This window comes from Colletotrichum costaricense, assembly GCF_030867565.1.
Source record: "Colletotrichum costaricense strain IMI 309622 chromosome Unknown Scaffold_5.1, whole genome shotgun sequence".
NCBI classification, from domain to species: domain Eukaryota; kingdom Fungi; phylum Ascomycota; class Sordariomycetes; order Glomerellales; family Glomerellaceae; genus Colletotrichum; species Colletotrichum costaricense.
In genome coordinates this window covers 2005308-2020535 of record NW_026848234.1, presented here as the reverse complement: position 1 = coordinate 2020535, position 15228 = coordinate 2005308, and the positions used below count along the sequence as shown (strand labels likewise).

The following is a 15228-nucleotide window of genomic DNA, read 5'->3' as shown; positions in this document are numbered from 1 at the left end:
GCTGTGGCCCTTGACGAACCTCATGGGTAGAATAACAGCCTCGAAAAGGACGGTTCATTGCAACGTGACAAGTTGTCGTGAGGATGGGTAGGTAAGATGGTTCATCATTCATGAGAGGCTTCTCTGCAGTTTACTTCTACGTAAAAGCTCCAATCAAGTATCGGGTTCTCTGCCTTTCCCATCCGCCCACCCAGGTATGCAAAAGCCGCAAACGCCCTAATTCTAAATGTCTCTTTACCATTGCGCGGACGGGAAACGTGGAATTTCTCCCCACCCACCGCCTTGTTCACCTCCCACCTTCCTCCCGCGGAGCTTGCGCCGACTCCGCGAAATCGCGTGGCTATGTTGTCTTAGCCCTGGAAGCCCCCCCGAACCCCGAATGCCTCGCTTGGCCCCCAAAGCTTCCCTCTAAGAATCAAATACTCCGTACTGGCTCTGACACTGGAGTCGGGAATGCGACGTTTTTCGCGCGATCGAGATCACGTTGCGGGTGTGGGGCCGGTCAAATGGCACTCACTTTGGGCGTTCGTTCTCATTCCATCTGTGCCGTGTCCTAATGTTCAGCTTTGATTCGGATCCAATGCCAGTTCCCTTTTTGGCCCCAAAACTTTTCTATTCAGCTTTCCCATGTCTCGTTCTCACAATTTCCACACTTCAAGCCCTCGAAGTGTTTGCAGAGGCCGTCGACGTGGTCTTTGTCTTCCTTCGCGAGGGCTGATAGACATCGTTGAAATTCATGGCGACACCGAGGAAACGCATGTCAACGTCCGGCTGGTACGCGAGGTCGCCCAGCAGGATTTGGAGGCGGGTGCGGAACGTGGCGCCGAGCTGGCGCAGACGGTCCTGCAGGACGGGGAATTCTGACGCGACGGCCGGGTTCTCGTCCTCGCCATCTCCTCCCGGCATAGATTCCTTCTTTTGGTGGCGCGGCCCGCGGGTGGAGATGCGCATCACGTCGGCCTCCTGCCGCCGTGTAAAGTCGGACACGCTCCAGCTGTAGAGGCCGTCGACGGAGTCGCGGTAGCTGAGCATGGCGCGCAGGAGGTCACCGAGCTGAGACAGGTATGAGGTGCGGTCGTCTTCGCCAGTGGCTATATCAGCGTGTCGGACGCTACGCCGCGCGCCTAGGAGGCCTTTGTGAGTAATGTCGTTGAGGTATCGAGTATGTGCTTTGATGAGGTCGTCGAGGGTACAGCCCTCGCGATGTATCCGTTTCTGAAGCTCGTTCCAGGACGACTCGATGACTTCGAACAAGATGTAGTATTGTAGCTGGCCAATGAAGTGAATCATCTCTGCAAGAATGCCGCGCGTTGACTTCCACGTTTGCACAACGATGGGGTCGGAATTCTGAAGCACCCCACGTGAACCTGTCATACACTTGCGCCAAGTAGAGGCGAGGGCAAATTCGACACGCTTGATGCGCCATAGAAAGTTGAATACCTTCAGATATTGGCGGTTGCCCCAGTCGGTCACGACAACGTCGACCGGAGCATCAACCTTGTACTCCAATGTAAAACAATCCCAGCCAATATCGCCATGGGATAGCTGAAGCATTCGGGCGTCAAGGCGGCGAAGGACTTCAGGCGAGTCGTACTGCGCGTTGGACCCGCGAATGGCGTGTTCCAACTGAGCCGTCAAAGTATGCCTGTACTGTGCGCCGGCAGGACGATCGAGGTTCGCGGCGAGAGATTCCATAAGAAGGGCGATAAAGTCGCCTTGTCCCAGCAGAATGTAATTCTTCAACGCCTGCAGATGCTCAAAAAGGTGGAATTTGTTGGCCATGAGGTCTATGAGACGCTTCATGGTCGTCTTATATGCCTCATCAATCCAAGCCTCGAGGGTTGCCGTGTCGCCATAGCGCAATTCCTTCGAGGCCGCCTTGGAGTAGTCTTCGACCCACTGAGAGTCACCGCAACTGTGTCTGATAAAGTTGAGAGATTTGCCAATGAGGAAGACCTTTTGAGCAAAGTCTTGAGTGATAATACTTGGGACCATATCCTTGTCGATTTCGTACTTATCTTCCCACACACTGTTTCCGCCCGTCTTTGGCTCGTCCGTTTGCTTCTGTTCTTTGACAAAGAACTCGCAGAATGGGTCGAGTAGCTCGCCATCGTATATCCACCGACGCAGGATATCGTAAAAAGGGCGTGTGACATGCACGAGTAGGCGTTCGGCAAATGCTGCAACCATGGGGTCACCATGCGAAGAAGAAAATCCGTGTACGAGGGAGATGAGTTGTCCACCTCTTTTACTTTCTGACTCTTCGGCAATGAGGCTCATAAGCCGCAGCCCCATCGTAGCTTCCCGCGTCCATACTACACATCTCTTCAATGTGACGCCTGCCTTTCCAATGCCACCTCTTGGAGCGGATTCGTCTAGGGAAGACAAGGCTTTGCGAATTTGACCCTCCAGAGTGGCAACGAGGCTGAGATAAGACCGCAACTCCCCGCCTATGGCGGCTCGAATACTTTGTCTCAGCAAGCCCTGTGCGGGAGACTTGACAAAAACATCGAGACGTCGGTATAACAAAGACGGCTCGGCTACCGTGTGGAGGAGAGAGATGATCGGAGATGGTAACGTCGGGGGTAAGGTGATGGTGTCAGGCCGCGAGAAGGGCAAGGTAGTCGAAGATAATCCTTGGAGAGTAAAGGGAAGATCCCGTAAGAGCACCGTCTCGGAAGGGTCGATCTCGACGTAATTATCAGCCAGCAAGGTAGACTTCAAGTTCACTTGTCGCTTGTCCGTTTTAGCGCCATCTGCCGCCTTCTCCTTTTCCTTTTCTGAGTCCTTCTCTCTTTCGTCAATAGACTTGCTGTTCTTATTGTGATTTGGGGGAAAGTTCTTCAATCCCTCTGGCGCAAAAGCATCGTCGAACTGCTCTTCTTCTTGCCTCGATATCGGTGTAGAGTTCTTGGACGATCGTTCTCGTTCATGTTTCCTGAACGGGTCGCGCTGCGTTTGTGGAGGTTTCGGTGGTACGAGGGGCAGCGGCTCGCTTGGATCGGGGGAGTCACCGAGCTGATAGAGGAGGTAGAGGATAGCCCATTTCTGGCCCAAGACTGGTAAGGAGAGAAGACGGGTGTAGAGGTTTGAGAAGCGCAGCGCTTGGCTTGGGTTGCTCTGTATGAGCTTCCGCTTGATCAGATCGGAGGCGTGGTTAACGTCGGAGGAAATGGCGGGGGACGCGGGGCTAGAGGTTGACCGGTCAGCGACATGGCATACAAGTGGTCGAGAGATGCTCGACAATTCGCAAATGGGTTTAAGACTTACGCATCCAGAATTGACTTGACCAGCTCAAAACAGTTGTCGTGTCTTTCCTGGGCTGCAGCATCGTCCTCGTGAGGGTCGTTGGGTACCAAGTGTGCGATTAGGCTGTCGACGGCACCGGCAATGCGATGCTCGCGGTTGGCGGACATGATGGCATTGCCGAACACTGACCACCTCGAGGTTCAAAGACAAGGTGAAGCCTTCTTGAGTGGGCTGCCACGGCTAGTGGAGAAAATGAGGTTAAGCTCGAGGTGAGGAGCAGAACATGCGCCGGTCGTTGTCATATATCGCATTGATTTCGTTGTTGTACTCGCAGCATTACAGCCCGCTGAGAGAGACGCGCCGGACGCGACCTCACAGGCTCATAGTGTTGCTGATGCCGATTGCAAGCAGCCTACAGGGGCTCACGACGGAGTGGTCAGAGCGCCTGCGGATGTATTCTGAACCCTTGTGCCTTGCCAGCTCACATACTAAATTGTGGTCCCCGCTACTTCTTCCCCAGGCTCGGCCCTCCCCTGGCTTTCGTCGTCAGACAGTTCGGCAAAATTTCATCGACAAAGCAGTGCAGCACCTCTCAATCGCATCCCGTCTTCCTCCACTGTACGAAACGGAGCCGGACCCAACCACTGGACATCACCTCCGACCTTCGTCATCACGTCTGCGCCCACAACATGCCCCGTTCATCGAGATAGTACCGAATTCGCGATCGCATTGTCGCTCTCCTTCGTTCTATGCTACTCATGAACATCTTTTCCGCCTTGCGCCGAGTCCTGCCCGCCGCCGCTGCTGCTGCACGCGACTGTCGCTCAGCTCCACTAATACGCTCGACGACGTGATCTGCCTGTCTGGCATCCCGTGTCGCAATGCCCGACATCGACCCCGCGGCCTTGAGCAGCCGCCCATCAGTAAATCTTTCCACGCCGACACTTTCCACCAAGTCCATCACTGTCCAACCTCCGGGCTCTCTCAAAGCCGCCAAAACAAGTCAGATCATACCTGCCCGCATTGACCTAGAGCCGCTTTATACCGCCTTGAAGCAGGCCATCGGCCCGGAAGCATGGGTCATCTACAAGGAGTCAACCACAGAGTTTCTCATCGGTAAGCAACTCCGGATATCCGCGCAATCATCACTCGCAAACTAACATCCGCTCCTAGGTCGATTGAATCAGACCGAGTACTCAGAACGAATCGATCCCATCCTCACATCCCCCAATGGCGAAAAGGAACACCTCCATAATCAGCTAATTGCTGCAATATACGGCAATGTCACAAGGGAGATGCCCGACCAGGGGCTCGCCCCTTGGGTCAGCGCCAACGACAAGCCCACCGCTCCCGTCGGCAGTAAGCCTGTATCTGGAGATGCGGCGGAGCGTCGCCTTAAGGGCGATGTGATGCAGTTGCCCACCAAAGATCGTCGGCGTATCAAGGATTTGGTCGGAAATGACGTTAGTACACGTCTCAAGCTCTTTAAAGTTCGATATGCTAACGTCGAGGTTCATCAGTTCGACCCCTACGAGAGCCTCTCCAATGTGTTCATGGATCACCATCGACGACAGCCCAAACCCGCCGACGTACCACCAAGCGCAGGAGGCATTGGTGGTATAAACAAGATGAGTGAGTGGAACCTTGGCTTACTGGTAAAGGTCGAGTGCTGACTGAGTTGAAGACTTCGATTTGGAGATACGCAAGCGCTTTGCGCAACCCTTGGCTGGGGAGTCTGGCGAGTTCCCCGATGCCCCTGTAGTCGAAGGCAGAATGCTGCCGTTCTGCTACGAGGCAGGACTTACTAGCGGTCACGTTCAGGATGCGCCACATTTTATGACAGTCGCGACCGAAACATTCATCAAGGAATCACTGGCCGCCATATTTGCCAAGACGAAGAGCAATGGCCCAGGAGAAGGCGCCACTGCTGGATTCGGAGCAGGAACCCAATGGATCCAAACCCACAAGTACCGACACCAGCTCGTCAAGGAGGAGGACGCTGCCCTTCGGGGTGACCTCACACGCGATAAGAGCGGCCTTCTACCTATTGAGTCGAAAGCAGCAAGCGAGCGTGGACCCCTTGGCATGGCGGACGTACGCATTGCCTTGGAGATGGCTGATAGCGGCTTGGCGCAGTTCCCGATCATAAATACGGCCATATCGTATGGCTACCGTGAAGGAGAGCTCGAGAATTGGCACGACTACACCTGGCTACCAGGCCTCGAACCTCCTGGAGCCAAGAAGGAAGCTTCTGATATCAAACCGGTCATCACAGAGCAGCTACCCAACGGCCATGTCGATGCAATGGACATTGACTCGGAGCCCTGGTGGGAAGGTGCAGAGCCTCAAGACATGAGCTCCCTTGACTCTGTTCTCGATTCGTGTCTGGCAGTTGGATCATAGTACGGACAACCACCAACACGGTCATGGGTTGCTAAGAGAGACAAGGTCTACGCCAAGCGCTTTCTCAAGGGTATCGGTCCTGTCTACAAAGATTGGGGACGCTTGTGGGGCTGGAATAAAAGGTCACTTCGGTCACGTCGAAGCCGAAAGGGTTGATCGAGGTGTCATCTTGACACTGTCGAAGATCATGATTTCCAGCATCGAGCTTCATAAGCATTGGCATCAGGCAAGGCGTCATTGGGTTTTTCGCTATTTGGCAAGTTTGGCCGGTTTTTTCATCGTTCTTTATCCTGCATTGAGGGATAGAGGAGGGCGGCATAATTTGTGCACGCTCTCGTTAAAGTAACAAGGGGGGCAGGGAGTTCGCGGTTGTTTAGCAACGGAAGGGTTCTGTACAGTATGGACGATACCCTATTGCTCACTTCAAGTGAGCCACATATTCGGAAGGTGGGCGAAAGATAGCTCTAGTCAGTGGAACGTTATAGACGAATTTATGTAACATTATCGGAAGTTCCCAATAGGGAGCCACTTGGAGGTTGGTGACTTTGTTTCTTCCTTAGTAGTCATGTCACTTTGAAGCTATGTAAACCCTCTTAACCTGTGAGTGCCCCTCCATAATAGGAACAGTACCTCTTGTCAATAATCCTCTTTCTATAGCTTTGCAATCGAGTCGCCAACTTCTTTCTTGGCCTTTTCTCTAAGAATCTTTCTCAAGATCTTACCAGACTGGTTTACACTGTTAGGCTGATTCTCACACAAGCAATAGTAGAACAAGACTTACGGGGTTCTTGGGAATCACGTCGGTAAACGACACACCGCCTTTGAGTCGCTTATGCTTAGCGACCCGACCAGCCAACCACTCTGCAATCTCCTCCTCAGAAGCATTAGTATCAGCTGACCGGACGATATATGCCCTCGGCAACTCTTCTCCGTCAATGGTAACCCCGATGACGGCAACATCGGCCACGTCTGGACGCTCAAGAAGCAATGCTTCCAGCTCAGCTGGGGCCACCTGGTTGCCCTTGACTTTGATGAGCTCTTTCATGCGGTCGACGATGTGGAAGAGACCGCCCGTGCTATATTCCTCGATGTAGGCAATATCGCCGGTCCGCAGCCAGCGGTTGCCTTGAGCATCGGTGACGATGGTCTCGTTGGTGGCCTTGAGGTTACGCCAGTACCCCCGCATGACAGTCGGGCCCGTGATCAGGAGCTCGCCGGGGACCTTTGCCTCGGTGACCTCCTTACCGGTCTCAGGGTTGACGAGCTTCCCCTGGCAATTGGGCATGAGTTCGCCGACGGAGGCGCTGCGGATCAGGCGGTTCGGATCCCACGTCATGGCCGTGCAGGTGACCTCGGTCATGCCCCAGCCCTGGCGGACGATGAGGTCCTGCTTCTTGAGGATGCGCTCTGTTTGGCGGGCCACGTCGGCAGCAAGGGGCGCGGCGCCGGAGCCGACGGTCTCGAGGCTGCTGAGGTCGAACTTGGATGTGATGGGGTGTTTTGTGAGGGCGACAAGGATCGGGGGCACGCTGACGAGCTGCGTGACGCGGTACTTTTGGATGTAGGTGAGCATCTTGACAAAGTCGAAGCCGGTCATGATGTAGACGGGGATCCCCTGCTTGGCAAAGTTGGCGACAAAGTACGTCTGCGCGTAGGCGTGATAGAGGGGCAGGAAGCAGAGGCCGACGGAGCGGGCGACAGTGGCCTCGTGGTCCGGCTCGAGCGCCGCGACTTTTACGACGCCGGTGCCGTTGGCGACGTAGCTGTAGTGGGAGATCTCGACGCCCTTGGGCACGCCCGTCGTGCCGGAGCTGTAGTTCAGGCAGCACGTTGTCGTGCGGGCGTCGGCCGGCTCGACCCACTCGAACGTCTCGGCCCGCGCCCGCGGGGCGATGAGCTCCGTCCAGTGACGGGCGCCGCCCCGCGCGGGCTTCTCGGGCGCGCTGGATCCGGGCACTGTGGTGTCGAAGACGAAGACATTGCTGGCGGGCATGGAGACCTCCTTGGCCGCCTCGAGGGCTGTGTCAAGGCTGCCCTCGGCGGCGACCATGAAGGTTGCGCCGCTGTCCTTGAGCTGGTAGGCCAGTTCGCGGGGCACAAAGGTCGGGTTGGCGCCCGTGAAGATGCCGCCGGCCATGAGGACGCCGAGGAATACGACGGGGAAGAAGAGGTTGTTGCCCGAGAAGAGGAGGACGCGGTCGCCGGGCTTGAGGCCCGCCGCTTGTAGGCCGAGGGCGATTTGCTTCGCCACGAGGCGGTAGTCGGAGAAGGTCAGGAAGTGGGTTTCTGGTCTGTCGGCGTCATAGAATGCTTTGCGATCGGAGAGGGAAGCGTTGGAGGAGCCGAAGATCCATGTCTGCAGCGAGCAGTTCGGAATGGGCTCCGACCACCGTGATTCGATTGGCATGTTGGAGTAGAGATGTGTGGTTTGGTTCAAACGATGGCTTGTCGCTGGGCGGGTTTTCAAGGGGAAATTACTACCCTAGAAGAAGATAAGGATATAATTCTAAACGAAGCGTGGCGTTTGTGAGGTAGGTCTGTCGTTTTTTTTTTTTGGAGATTCAAGCGTGATATGAAGCTCTCCCCGGATGCGGGACGGAAGGCGAACGGACGCCGTTGTTTGAAGGGATTTGCTGCAACAAGGTTCTGAGCTTCTCTGGTGATCCCAGTCCTTGTTTTGGCCGCGGCTCGTCAGTTTGGGAAAAAAAGAATATGATATTACTGAACTTGATTGAGTCAGTGATCGTGAGGGGTGTCTCTGTGAGAGAAAGGACAGGACCCGCAACTTACAGTTTGTCTTATCACAGAGAGAATCTGTCTTCGTCTTTTTCTTGTCTACAAGGAAAGAGGGAACAAGTCAGGTAGCAGCCGGCAGACGCCCAGTTGAAATAAATACCACCAAGACCACGAGGAGACGGGGAAGACGGCAATTCCAAAGTGGATTTCTCTCTAGTCTCATTATCACTGCATGCCTACGGATCCCCTTCCAGGCGAAGGAGCTCCAGACGAAACCCCAGATAATCGACCCCCCGCGCTCCTATCGGCCAATGTCCGGGTCCTTTCCGGCGAGACCTTGGATTACAAGTGATGCATCTAAACCTGGGGGGGAGCACCTCCAGGCTTCGTGACGCTAGATCTCCGCATCAGACCCCTGTCGATGCGGGGGTTCTGAGCTATGCGTCTGGGCAAAGCTGGGGAAGATGGGAGAAGAACCGAGGCATGGCGGGTAATCCGTACGCAGTAGTACGAGCTACCGGAAAAATTGGGGGTTGAGGAGGAGCAAAGCACGGCGTAAAGACCGGACGGACGACGACACGTCTTATTTCCTGAAAGGGTTTCCATTTCGTTCAACTTCGCGATTGGGTGCCACACCCACTCACTCTTGTCTGATAAAGGTCTAGGACGAATCGCGGCCAAAGACTCTGGACGGGGAGGGTACCAACCGATCCCAGGCAGTCCAGGCCCGGAGACTCGCTTGTCCAAAACACCGAGATACAGCGAGTTGTGCTTTCTTGTCTTTGTTAGAGTCCAGAGCTCTCAGTTCTGCAGTGAGTTGTCTCGGACGCTGAGGTAGATAGGGCCACAATTGGGCAATCCACTGCCGGAATGGCGAAGAACGTGCGCGAGATCTTCCAGGTGTTCCACTTGATGTCATTCATTGACCTTGTAAGCGGACAGAAGCGGATACCGTTGTGCCCTCTCTTGTGTGTATCTCTTGGCGAGCTTAAACTGGACGTCTCGTCAAATGGGGATATTCTCAATCGAATCATTGGATCTGCGACTACGAGTACCCCAAGATTATGGTTGCACGAGTTTTGAGGCTGGAGTCAACCTTGCATTGGCCAATCGCCGCCGTTCCAACAGACATTCTGGGTGATTTTGACAGCTTCTCCATCTTTATAAGCAGACTAATCCAGAGACGGCCAACGTCTTGCTTTGGAGCCGCCTCTCTCCGAGGTAGAGGTTCGGCTGTGTGACATTGGCAGCGTCTGCAAGAGATGGGGTATGTTTTAGGTGCTTATTGTTTCCTTAGTAGTACGCCAGCCTCTGTTGGCTTCACTTAGCTTGCCTCATCGCTGTTATGCTGGGGTCTTTGGTCAATTGCCCAGGCCAGACCGCAGCGAATAAGTACCTGCAAGAGCTGAGATAGCTGACTATGCCGGTGGCCTTGGAAGCCACGTCATGACTGGGTAAGCTTGCCAAGGCGATCGGTCATATTTTTATAGATTTCAGTCTGCTTGATACTGGGAGAAGAGTAGAAGAGTTATCCGCAGGCCGTCAACACATTACTCCCCCGTATTGGGAACTACGAAGTATCGGGTAGGGAGTTAATTGCTTCCAACCTGGCCAGAGAAACGCTAATCGAGAGCCATACCTCAATCAAAGGCTGCACCATTTGCTACAAAGGCCTCTGAAGTTGGTGCCCGTCGCATTGTTGCTTGGTGCGGAAACTCGTATACAATTGACGGATTCCTGGTTCAGCTTATGTAGAGATAAAGACGCTGACAAGTTGCATCCCAAGGATTGAACAAGCAGTCGCCAAATTGCCCAGCCAAGGAAAAGGTGGGCCCCTGCATAATCCATATCATGATCGAATTGTGTAAGTTATGCAAGTCTCAATGACGCTTACTCGTCGACCTTTTGCCTCCTATGCCTCCACAGACCCAGAGCATTACCTAAGCACGTAGTAGCCGGCTCGACCAATCACAGCGATCCATTATCCAAGCAGAGCTCACGACTTTTGAACCTCCCGAATCTAAACGAACAGCACATATCCGCAATATCTCAAAGCCCAGCGTCGCCTGTCCCCCTCGCCCTCTCGCCGCCATCGCCAATTGAGCAGCCACCCACCGTCCCTCGCCATGGCCTCCAGACTCTCTCCTCTCCTCTTCAGATCAGCCCTCCGCTCGGCAACGTGTCGGGCGGCGAGGCCTCAGTTCCGCGCCTTCTCCCTCACAGCCGTCCGCCCCAGCGACACCCTCCAAGTGGTAAGCCGCCTCGCTTTCCGACGTCAATTGTCCTTGTCGCAATGTCTCGAGGGCTCTCCGATATCCAGAAATTACTACAACTAGATCGTGTATTCCGAGTCAATTGCTAACGCTCTTCTGTTCGATCAGCACCGCGACTCCCCGAAAAACAACGCCGATGTCCCCTTCAAGTTCACCAAGGAGAATGAGGCCGTCATCGACGAGATCCTGAAGCGCTACCCACCGCAATACAAGAAGGCTGCCGTCATGCCCATCCTCGACCTCGGCCAGCGCCAGCACGGCTTCACCAGCATCAGCGTCATGAACGAGGTCGCCCGCATGCTCGAGATGCCCCCCCAGCGCGTCTACGAAGTCGCATCCTTCTACACCATGTACAACCGCACTCCCGTCGGAAAGTACTTCATCCAGGCCTGCACAACTGTGAGTCCGCCATTCATTTGCGATATCTCCGCTCGATCATACAATTGGCATTCTCCGAAGGCCCCGCTGTCAGGCTATGGCTGGAAGGCGACGTCTTTGGTATACCCAGTGGCTACGGGAATCTTTGGACCGATATCACACATTTCAAGCAGAAACATGCATTGTCGCTGACACTTTGAGAAACAGACCCCCTGCCAACTTGGCGGCGTCGGCTCCGACGTAATCGTCAAGGCCATCATCGACCACCTCGGCATCAAGCAGGGCGAGACCACAAAGGACGGCCTCTTCACCCTCCTCGAGGTCGAGTGCCTCGGCGCCTGTGTCAACGCCCCTATGGTCCAGATCAACGACGACTACTACGAGGACCTCACCCCCGAGACGACCGTCCAGCTCCTCGACGCCCTCAAGGCCACCGCCGCCGCCACCGGTGGTTCCGCCGCCGCCCAGGTCCCCAAGCCCGGCCCCATTAAGAGCGGTCGCCAAACCTGCGAAAACTCAAAGGGTCTGACCAACCTCACCTCCGAGCCATGGGGCCCTGAGGTGACGCGGAGCGATTTGTAAGAAAAGTAGTGTGATGACACAGAGAGAGAGAGAGAGAGAGAGAGAGAGCGAGCAGCGGACGAACGGGGATATGCAAGGAGAACAACCTTGACGCACGCGCGTACGTTCGGGATAAGCCCACGAAATGGGGCCCAAAGCGAAATGGAATAGAGCCGGTGGGAGTCCGGCTTGTATATAAAACACAAATGTGCTGTATTCGGAATGCATGGGATCGGTTTAGAGATTCATTTGTCTTCTGTTCCTTTGCCCCCCCGGAGACCGCGGATATCTGCCTAATTTCCCAATTTTTCTTTTAACCTGTTAAAACGTGATGAATTTTTCTTCATTCACCATTTGCTATTGAGTTGCTGCTCGAAATCTGCTGTTTGATATATGAACCTTGGGAAAAAAAAAACAAAAAAAAAAAAAAAAAACATCCATCTACTGTATGCAGTTTTTATGCAATTTGGAACTTGGCCATCTCACTCGGGGATCCTCAGGATCCAGCCATCCCGCAGTCTCTTGTTTTCGGAGCTCAATCCTCCCCAGACAACGACGCCAGCCTCCTCCACGTCTCCCATCGCCGCCGCCGCAAACCACCCGCGCGGCGCGGGCTGGCCGTCGTCGTTATCGTCGTCGTACGGCTCCATCGACAGCCTCGTCCACTTGCCCTCGCCCGTGGGACGGCCAATGGCCTGCAACATGGCGTCGCGCACGCTGGCGGCCGTCATGCCGAGCGGCGGGACCTGGAACGCCCACACGTCGTCCCACATTGCGCCGGCGCCGGCATGGCCGTCCGCGCTGGGCTCGCGCTCGCCCATGATGAGGAGGAGGTACTCCCGGCCTGCGCCGACGGTGACGGCCTCGAGACCCGCTACGCTGCGGTGGCCGGGCCATGTTTGGCCCGGGACGAGGTGGATCTCCTGCTCACCGGCACCGGTACCGGGGGTTGCGCCCGCGCCCTGGGCGATGCTCTGCCAGCCGCCGCGGCCGTGGACGGCGATCTCGCCCTTGGAGACGCCGTCGTCAAAGGTGTCCATCTCGAGGTGAATAAAGTCGAGCTGGCCGCCGATTTCGCCCTTGCCGTCGTACCCGCCGAAGCGGAACAGCCGGCTCTTGCTGACGGTGATGGCGGCGCCGCCGCGCGCGGGGCCGGGCGCCGAGGGTAGCTGGCTCCACACCCGGCTCCGCACGTCAAAGGCCCAGAGGTCGTTTGTGCGTTCCCCGTTGGCGAGGCAGCCTGCGTGAACGAAGAAGGTGCCGTAGCCGTCGTCCTCCTCGTCCGTGGCGTTGGCCGCGGCGTGGCCTATGATGGGCGCCTGGGGGATGCCGACGTCGGCGCTGTCGCCCTGGGCCCAGGCGCGCCAGGTCTGCTTTGCGCGGGCGTGCTTGGGGGCGAAGTCGCGCGGGCGGTCGGTGGCGGCGGCGGAGTGGTAGCTGCGCGGGGAGGGCATGGGGAGGTTGGTGACGCCGGGGGCGGGCGGTACGGGGTCGAGGAAGGACCAGGAGTTTGTGCGGGTGTCAAAGACCCAGACGCGGCCGGCCTCCTCGAGGGGTGTCATGTCTGGGCCGCCACGGCCGCCGTAGAGGAAGATGCGGCTGCCGATGACGGCGGTGGCATGGCCGACGCGGGGGCCCGGGACGTCGCCGAGGAGGGGGGGTTCGGGTAGGGCGGGGCCTTTGCCTTTGTCTGCCGCCGTAGGCGCACTTGTGGTCTGCTCGCCAGCTCTGAGGGACGAGTATTCTTCTCCTTCTTCTCCGGCGACGCCTGGTGAGGCGAGAGACACCTCGTCGAGGAGCTGTTGCTTCAGAGCAGCCTTCTCCTCGACGTCGTCGCCGGACGCCTCAGGCTTCTCGTCGTCAATCTTCTCCTCCGTCTGCGTCGTGGTGGGCTCGGGGTCGGCGGGCGGGGTATACTGCTTTGCTGGGGCGGACGTGATCTTGTAGTAGTCGGCACCGGCGCTGTTATAGGGAAGCCTGATAACGTGGACGTCGTTGTCGACGGGTTCGCGGGGGTTGACCTCGCCGCCAAAGACGTAGGCGGAGCCGTTGACGACGTTGACAGTGTGGGAGGAGCGGGCGAGAGGCGGGACGTCGATTCGTTCCCATGTGCCCTTCATGGGCTTAGGGCCGGTGCCGCTGGACAGAGACGGCCTCTTGACATTGGGCATATTGGGTAGGTTCTGCGGGAGAGACTGGAGTATCTCGGTCGTCCGCCGCTTGAGAGCACCAAAAGACTCCATGATTGCTGTCTGGCGCTGCTTCAGGGTATGGAATATCGTATGCCAGGTGATTAAGAGGAAGGAGAGAAAAGAGTGTGGGGAATTGGGTCGAGATGAAGTCGGGTTTGTATGCTGACTGTATTTGCTGATGTGATGTTCGAGGATTGGCCTTAATGATATGACGTAGCGAAGCGGTCCTCTACTCAGCTCAGCTCAGGGTGCCTCTTTTTTGGTGGGTTGTAAGCGGGCAGTGTAAACAAGCTCCGGATGCGGATCGAACGGCGATGAATGGGTGAAAGAGGGAGCAAGAAGGGCAATGGAAGGTAAGGCATATGCTGGCCCGACAGATGATATGGGAGATGGATAATTGGCAAAGAGAATTTCCCCCTTTCTAAACTATCCAAGGTAAGGCAGGTTGCCATCTCGTTCTCTCGTATCACACAGGCGCTTGTTGCCAACGGCGCGGGCTTTGTGCGATGGAGGATGGCTCAGCTTGCAGAGGGAAGCGGGGTGCGGGCGCAGGCTTCCAAGAGCTACCCGTCCTGTTCGTCCTATCAGAGATGTCAGATGCACGTCTGCGGTGTATCTTAGCGGACGGAGCCAGGCACCTAGAGGTCGGCAGTGCTGCTGGTGGGGTTTCGTCGCCGGATTCTTAGCAGGGGACCTCCCGTTTTTGGGGGTTCACTGGTAGGAAGAGACCCTGATTCTAGGTGTTCCTCGGAGAACCAAGTTGGAATTGGGACTGAACGGAAGTGTACAGTCAGCCAACAGCCAACCTGTTCCGACCCGGGCAGCGATCCTTGGCTCTCGATCATCGCCGGGGAAACATACTTATCAAAACATGTTTCGCAAACTTTACAACAATAGCCCAGGGCATCCTTTTGTTGATCTCCGGGCTCATGGCAGCCCAACCGGGAGAACACCAATGGTGTCACAACATCTCCCCTCTGAACACGACTCAGCATGATCCCACCTTGGCCCCTCAATAGCTGTATATTGGAGACGGCGATGCCCAATCACGAGCTAATCCCATCGACAAACGATGGAATGCCTTACAGGCCACCCGTAACCAGCAGATATAGATCCCTCGTATTGCTCGTTCCTTGCATTCACTTTTGAGATTTGCGGGCCCCTGTACACCGAAACCGCCGAATCATCAGGCACAGGCCATTTCTATCGCTTTGTTCCTCACCTACCAGCAGCATATGGTCATTGTCTCAACATTCGCTCTTTGGGGAGCTTCAAGGCAGTTTTTGATAGAGATATCCGGTTCGTTCGCTTGGCCGTTTGACAGCTGGGCGCCTTTTCCTCACAATAACTACCTGCCTTAGGTAGGGAGAGAAACAAGTAAGGTCGGTGGGCAGGTATCATCTGCTTCGGTGCCTTCCATAAGATACCTTAAATAC

The 15228-nt window shown here is 55.9% G+C and overlaps 5 protein-coding genes across 5 annotated transcripts; 2 read left to right on the top strand and 3 right to left on the bottom strand.

The window, feature by feature from the left end:
• Nucleotides 1-654: 654 nt before the first annotated feature.
• On the bottom strand, nucleotides 655-3416 carry CCOS01_05804 (Spc97/Spc98 family protein; the record flags this gene model as incomplete). Its single annotated transcript, XM_060453980.1, has 2 exons — nucleotides 655-3190; nucleotides 3271-3416. The coding sequence occupies 2 exons, from the start codon at nucleotides 3414-3416 to the stop codon at nucleotides 655-657; spliced, it is 2682 nt and encodes an 893-aa protein (XP_060315752.1).
• Nucleotides 3417-4130: 714 nt separating this feature from the next.
• On the top strand, nucleotides 4131-5808 carry CCOS01_05803 (uncharacterized protein; the record flags this gene model as incomplete). The annotated part of the gene is made up of 5 exons (XM_060453979.1): nucleotides 4131-4365; nucleotides 4423-4712; nucleotides 4770-4881; nucleotides 4934-5640; nucleotides 5698-5808. 5 exons carry the CDS (start codon nucleotides 4131-4133, stop codon nucleotides 5806-5808), a joined length of 1455 nt encoding a protein of 484 aa, XP_060315751.1.
• A 495-nt stretch (nucleotides 5809-6303) lies between these two features.
• On the bottom strand, nucleotides 6304-8059 carry CCOS01_05802 (AMP-binding enzyme; the record flags this gene model as incomplete). The annotated part of the gene is made up of 2 exons (XM_060453978.1): nucleotides 6304-6378; nucleotides 6434-8059. 2 exons carry the CDS (start codon nucleotides 8057-8059, stop codon nucleotides 6304-6306), a joined length of 1701 nt encoding a protein of 566 aa, XP_060315750.1.
• Nucleotides 8060-10514: 2455 nt separating this feature from the next.
• CCOS01_05801 (NADH-ubiquinone oxidoreductase 24 kDa subunit) lies at nucleotides 10515-11621 on the top strand (the record flags this gene model as incomplete). Its single annotated transcript, XM_060453977.1, has 3 exons — nucleotides 10515-10640; nucleotides 10770-11060; nucleotides 11247-11621. 3 exons carry the CDS (start codon nucleotides 10515-10517, stop codon nucleotides 11619-11621), a joined length of 792 nt encoding a protein of 263 aa, XP_060315749.1.
• Nucleotides 11622-12082: 461 nt separating this feature from the next.
• On the bottom strand, nucleotides 12083-13843 carry CCOS01_05800 (kelch domain-containing protein; the record flags this gene model as incomplete). The annotated part of the gene is made up of 1 exon (XM_060453976.1): nucleotides 12083-13843. The coding sequence occupies one exon, from the start codon at nucleotides 13841-13843 to the stop codon at nucleotides 12083-12085; it is 1761 nt and encodes a 586-aa protein (XP_060315748.1).
• Between the last annotated feature and the right edge of the window lie 1385 nt (nucleotides 13844-15228).